The sequence below is a fragment of the Amphibalanus amphitrite genome, unplaced genomic scaffold (genome assembly GCF_019059575.1).
Source record: "Amphibalanus amphitrite isolate SeventyFive unplaced genomic scaffold, NRLGWU_Aamphi_draft 000205F_arrow, whole genome shotgun sequence".
NCBI classification, from domain to species: Eukaryota; Metazoa; Arthropoda; class Thecostraca; order Balanomorpha; family Balanidae; genus Amphibalanus; species Amphibalanus amphitrite.
In genome coordinates, this window is record NW_024881700.1 from 522,134 (window position 1) to 528,807 (window position 6,674).

The 6,674-nt window shown below is 55.1% G+C and overlaps 1 protein-coding gene across 1 annotated transcript; it reads right to left on the bottom strand.

Moving 5' to 3' along the window:
• Positions 1-313: 313 nt before the first annotated feature.
• On the bottom strand, positions 314-4,712 carry LOC122385022. Its single transcript, XM_043372970.1, has 2 exons — positions 3,422-4,712; positions 314-1,725 (listed from the first exon to the last, which is right to left on the bottom strand). Exons 1-2 carry the CDS (start codon positions 4,307-4,309, stop codon positions 1,183-1,185), a joined length of 1,431 nt encoding a protein of 476 aa, XP_043228905.1. The 5' UTR covers positions 4,310-4,712; the 3' UTR covers positions 314-1,182.
• Positions 4,713-6,674: the final 1,962 nt, after the last annotated feature.

Genomic DNA, 6,674 nt, shown 5'->3' on the forward strand with positions numbered 1-6,674 from the left:
GGCACCCGTGTCCGGCCGCCGGACGGCGCTCTGTAAACAGTGCTGCACTCTGTGCTCTGTCGCCCCGACCGTCTGGGATATTTCCCTGGTTGTCACACAGTGTGGGGCTGACAGGTCGCTGCGGGACCGGGCACGTGCTGACGTGTGCACAGTGTCCGCAGCCCGGCGCGCTGGTGTCTGCTCGTTTCAGAGGCTGAGCTGCCATCGTCAGTTCGTGGCGCCAATTGACCATCGCCCACTCCATTTGCTTAGCTGAGATGGTGTGTTTTCCCTTTCTCACCATCTTCAGAGTTGGCAATCACTAAACTCGGGGCACATTTCATATGGTTTTATTAAACACTGTATGACGTTTTCAGTGTAGCTCAGTACACACGACCACTGAACATTTGCCCCTGGCCTCGCCTTAGGAGGTAGGACCATCCGTCCGCAACGCCAAACAGCCTCACACCAATGACGTCAATATCAATTGGCCACAAATGGATGACGTCACGCTGACTGCGCGGCCGACACCAAACTCTGAGCATTTAGTCAACAGGCATCCTTCGATGAGCTTACCATCACAGAAACTTATTTGCTAAACACAATCAAAGTTACAAGTTACAACTAATTGCGTTCTTGAATGTTGTGACGTATTTGCTAAAGGAAAGCGAAAACAGGCAGACGTTTGTCAAACGGCCGTTGATTAGCCTTAGTTGGGGCGAACGTGCTTTGTCGACACGTCCAAACACTGGAGTGTTGCGCCGCAGAAAGACGGTACGTCACACGACGTAACTGCGTCCTCCAGGCCCCCTGCAGAGGACAGTGACCGCGTCACTGGCGACTCGGCCCATCGTTGGGCGCACGTGACCACTGTACCCCACGAGAGGCGCCTTGTCTGGGAAGTCCATGACACACAAAGACTCATCTGCGCACTATATCGAAAGAGCATACCGATTTCCAGCGCTAACTTTTGAAAATGGATGAGATTGAGCATCTTTTGCGCTCCAACTCCACAAGATCTTCACATGGAATGAAATAATCATTCGTTCACTGTCCTCTTTTTGAGTCTTTCCATCACACTCGAGCCCTGTGGTCTCCGAGCGGACTCCGTTTGGAGGTGGCTGGCAGCGCGGACTCTGCCGTGCTTCGGTCGGCACCTGGCGACTCTCCGTCACCGTGCCCGTTCTGACTGAGGCGCCGAGCTCAGGCGCTGGCCGGGCAGCTGGTGTCCTGACTGCCGCCGCAGTGCGGGAACAGCAGCGGGTGCGGCAGACAGTCCCGGTACGCGGCCGCCGTCAGACCGTCCACCCAGCGCGCCTGGTACTCGCCGCGCGTCTCGTACCGGTACCAGCCAAAGTCCAGCGGTACCTTGTACACCACCCAGTCGACTGCCGGCGCGCAGAGCGCCACGCGCGCCGTCACCGTCGGCGAATCGGTGCTGCCGCCGCTCACTCCGTACATGCCCAGGTAGTTGCCGGGCATCTGTTTGTTCTCGAGCCAGACGCGGCCGCCGTGCCACAGCTGGCCGAACAGCCTCCAGGTGCTGTTGTCCTGCGCCGTGAGGTCGTAGGCGCCCACACCGTTCGGGTCAGCCGACAACGAGAGCGGCCGCGAGCCGCCGCTCAGTGTGCGCACGTACACCTCGTTACCGGGCGTGAACGAGTCGTTCTGATGACCTCCGACCTTCTCCAGACGGTGGGCCACGGCAGATTTGACCACGTCGCTGGCGGCCACGCCGTTATTGTCCTGCCGGGAGGTAGGAGGGTCGTCAGAACTCACAGGGACGTTAGAGAGAGATCAGAACACATTCACCAACACGGAAAGTCGGCCGAAACATTAATGTATTGAAGAGCCGGCTTCAAGATCTTCTGAATTAGAATAAAGGGCAGGGGAAGATGAAACTATACGCAGCTGAAACTACCGCCACAGAACGTGTGGCGGTAGACGAACTATCGTTGCCACTCAGTTTACCAAGAATTCATCAAATCGCATCCTAAGAGCGGAACCCGCTGCTTCGAGGATCAGAGGCGTTCCACAGAGGGCTGTTATTAGCTCCCCACCGACCACGGCCGGGGAACGCTGCTATGAGCGGCGGCCCGGGGGAGGAAGTGGATAGTTGCGATGATTGTTGTGTCAATGTAGACCGTTCACTCGACAGCGTGGGCTGTGGGCCGTAGGAAACTGGGACACAGGGAGGGTGGAACATCGGTGCTGATTGCAATGAGTGACAGCCGACAGGTTACTGCACTGTGGTGCTCTGCAGATCAATGTGTGAATGTTGAGTGTGCTACTGCATCTCTTGAACCAACCTAACCCAATAAAACTCCTACCAGTAGGCATGTCTACATCGAGCCTAGCGGCCCATCAAGTCGGCGTTATCCGCACTTTATGTTGAAACAGTTATCTAATCAGGACAAGCGTCGCCCGCGTTTGTCAGGGTTTCTGTTTGCTCGGTTCGATTTATCCAGACGTGATCGTACCACTCCTAAATCGTCCAGCGCTGAGAGACATTTGTTCATTCACTTCGTCCCATGCTCCATTGATGGTATGTCAGCATCATAAACAAGTAAGCTGCTGATGTGAATCAGCGGATGCAGTTATCTTATGAAGTATGAACAGAATGAATGACCGAACGACGTGCCCACTCGATTTACGATCTCAGACGATGGTTACGAGCTCGATGAAAGCAACTCGTAAGCGAGCTGCTTTGGTTACGGCGACCCAGGCCGGGCTGGCCGACCCGGAGCGCTCTCCAGGCCTGCAGTGCCACCGGCCGCTGACCTTGGGTGCACGCGGCTGGCCTGTGACGCCGGATGGACGCACAGCATCCTCAATCACAGAGCGGGCGCTGCCTTCCGGCGAGCGGGGGCCTGCTGCGCCCAGAATGGCGCTCTGGATCTGCGGCGTCCGTCCGTGGCCCTCCGCATCCCGGCAGAATGGCGACTACAACGTGAACTCCATAGCAGCCACGCTAAAGCGATGACCAGGCGACCGTGCAGCTAAATTTCACCGATAAACGACTGTGCAGCTAAATTTCACCGATAAACTCAAAATAAGTAAAGACTCCTCGATTCATAACGAAACGAGATGACCTTATTACTGTTTCAGACCTGCAGCGGTCATGCTCCCCTCTTTCCGTTGTGACTCTGTTGCCAGACAATTTGATGCATGTGGGAAGCTCAAAGTTGATAAGTTTGACTGTGTCTGGGCAGGGGAGGACAAACGTTTCATTGGTTTTTTTCCCAAGTGATGTTTGTAGGCACGGCATCGGGCATCCCGCCACTCGCTCCGTCTCGGGAACCTGCAGCCGGTTCGCGTTGGCGCACTAAGGCCCTAGTGACACTTGATTTCAAGTGTCTATAAGCGATTTCGGTTCGCGCTGAGCCACTAGCCTTTTGGTGTAAAATACCGCTTAGTGCACTCACTAAGGTTACGCACTCACCGTGGTTACGAGTCCCCGGCAGGTCTGCATGTGGAACAGGAAGACGGGGTCGCCACTGACGACGGCTCGCGGGTGGGCCTGGTACGCGATCACCGCGTGGCCCTCCGACAGGCCCTGGTACTTGAAGCGCAGTCGCAGCACGTTCGACGTCGAGATGACCCGCACGTCCATGTCCTTGTAGTCGTTCTGGCGCTGCAGCGAGCGGATTATCTCGCCGTGATCGAGCACCTCGACCGTGGTCAGCATCAGCTCGTTAATGGTGAAGTTGAGGTCGAGGTACTTGTCGGGCGTCGTGATGAGCTCATACTCACACGTGTTGGTCTCGGAAATGTGCGGCTCGTTCTCGTTGAAGAGCAGGGTTCCGTGCTCGCTGAAGAAGGCCTGGCCGCAGATGATCTTGTAGCGCAGTTTGAAGCCGCGGAAGCCGAGGGACTCATCCGAGTAGAGGTTGAGGACGAGGAGGTTGGAGCGAGACGTGAAGTCTGGCGGCTTTACCTTGCCGCAGTAGCGTCCCATTGGCTCGACGGTGTGCGAGCCGTCCCGCACCACCAGTCCGTCGTAGGTGCAGTTGCTGGAGGACGTGCGCGGGATCTCGATGCGAAAGTCCTCGAAGGTGACGTGGATGACATGTCCGACCGGCGCCGAGATGGTGTAGTAGCACTGCGCCGAGTTGTGGTAGTCAGACGGGTAGTTTGGCGAGGTGATCACCTTCTCCTCGGTCTGGTGGTCGAAGGTGCCACCGCACGTGTCGCGCCGCACCCGGTGCAGCGGTGTCGCGCCGGCCGCGCTCTTCAGCAGCTCCTGCTCGAGGCTGGGCTCGCCGGCGGCCGGCGCCGCCATCGGCGCGCACAGCAGACCCAGCAGCAGTCCGGCGCGCGCGGCGGTCATCGTGACGACTGGCGCCGGTCGCGGCCCGCGCGCCGCTCGGACCCCCGGCCGACGGACGGCGGGGGACGGCACGGGGCATCTCCAGATGATCGGGCGGGGGGGGGGGGAGCACAGGCCGGACCCTGAATGGAGGCGCTAACACGGGACTGGCGAGGCTTCAAAGACACATGTATCAAGTTACCCGTTTCACAGCACGACATCTCGATAATGGCCATGTGACATGCTAATTACTTCAGAAAGACATTGAGTGCCGGATCGGCCGTATGGGACGTTATTCACGAAAAGAATATTGAAGCTGATCCCATAAGGCCATAACCTAAACACAATACACGCTCAGTCACTGAGATGCTAAACCAAAACAGGCGAGATTAAAATGTTAATTCTGACACCAGGTCACAGTCACGGCCTTAGATTATCATTACTGATCGAGGTCAAAGAACATTTTTCATTGGGAATGCGATGTTTTCAAATATGCTAGGCGAGTTTTCTGACCGCTTGACCGTTTTCTCAACAGATGGCGTTAGGTGTTAACGCCTGAATTTATGCTGTGCCGCAATACTTCGCTAAGCCTTGAAAGGCGTGTGGCTGGGCGGATATGCGTACACGAGCCCAAAATGAAAGCTAGCTTTGTTGAGATGAGCCTTGACATGGTTTGATATTTGTTACACAATACACCCAGCTCAGAAACAGGACTGAACCTTGCAATGAGCAAGAACCTGAGGCTGCCTGTTGTCTTTTGCCTTAAAGTGCATGGTGTGAAATTGTGAATCTCGGACCTTTGATCGGTTTTTGGCCAGCCTGGCGCTATTTTGGGTCCGGCGCGCTGATGCTGAGGCCTCGGCGGCGCCAGTGGCGGAGTTTCTGGTCAGCCTGCAGGACGCACATACCGGTCAGATAAACAAACGGTGCCGCTCGGTGTCTGGCGCGCGCCGGCGCCGCACTTCTTGCCCGGATCGGCCGACGTTCTCCCCCCCCCCCCCGGCCTCCCTAAACAGACTGTTCTATCTCGGTGACCGGCGCCGACCCACCGCCGCACGACCCATGGGGACCGGGGAGACCTCCGATGCCAGTGGTCGGGGGGGGGGAAGCCGTCAATCAATCTGGTCGATGAGGGTGACGAGTGATGGAGAGTGACGGCGTAATCACGAGAAAGCGGAGGCGTGGACGGCTGGTTCATACTTCATACTGTGACAGTGACTGGAGGGCTGGAGGCCTCAAGAAGCTGCTGATAAACGGCTACCGTAACGCGGTCATAGATGAAACGCTATGTGTCACGCTGTCCACGCTACCAGTGAGGCCCGTATCCGAGTGGAAACCACCAATGTTTCTGATCTGGTGGAGGGTTACATGCTCATTGCTCCGCTCGTCATTGCTTGGTAGCCGGGCCCGTGTGTTTGGATAGAATCGTCTCAGCGGGCCACATTTGGTGGACGTTTAGATGCCCGAGCGACGCCCCGGGGACATCAGTGGCAGGCACCGTTCTGGTACCGACTTCAGACCCGCCGACCCTGAATTGAGATGGAACCAGCGCCACCTGGTGTCCGTATATGTATATTGGTCCGTACTTAAAGGGACCCTCCCACCTTAACATTAGATTTGAGTTGAGATAGCCAAAATGGGGTCCCTGGCTCACAATTACCGGTTTCGGCACTCACAACATCGAGAAATGCCTTAAATCGGAAATATTGAATTTCAAAATTGCAGCATTTTGATTCAGAGGGGCTAATGCATAGGAATACCCCTCTGAATGTGTGACGTCAGCGCAGATATCTAACGATTTTTAAATGTTTGACTAAAACGTTTTGTAGCACGCGGTGGTATATGCTGATTTGCGCGCAACAAATGCCGCACTTTCAAATAAAGTCGCTAGGAACAGCGGAGATCCCAAAAAGTAAACAAAAGTAAAAGTCTAATATCTTGAAAACCGGTGAATATTTTTCGATGAAATTTGGTAGATATTTGTTTTTGCTCTTTCTGAACCGAGCGACATCACTTTCATACCAATTCATGAACTTTTTTGAAGGTGGGAGGGTCCCTTTAATCCGTGGGTACCAATTATCATGTGGAAATTGCACTGTGATAGGAATATCGTGGCTATCGTGGTAGGTGCACGTTGCACATTTTCTGTTCAAGTCTAAGACATGTGCTTGACATGAGCTTCTACACGTACACACGTTAGCCGTGAAAGCTTTGCATGCCTACCTTCATGAAAAGAAGTACAGAAGAACCCGTTCAATTTAGGCAGAGAGACGAAAGAAACCGGTCCGTATCGGTAGAATCTTGGGTACAATGCATGCGATTGATTTTACTGAACGTGGATCTGCCAACCCGGTTAAACCCTTGCCGAGGAAAAACCATGGGGTAA

Coding starts and splice junctions, on each gene's coding strand:
- LOC122385022 (XM_043372970.1), bottom strand. CDS start 4,309: ATGACCGCCGCGCGCGCCGGACTGCTGCTGGGTCTGCTGTGCGCGCCG. Junction 1,726..3,421: donor GCCGGGGACTCGTAACCACG/GTGAGTGCGTAA, acceptor ACCTCCCGGCAG/GACAATAACGGCGTGGCCGC.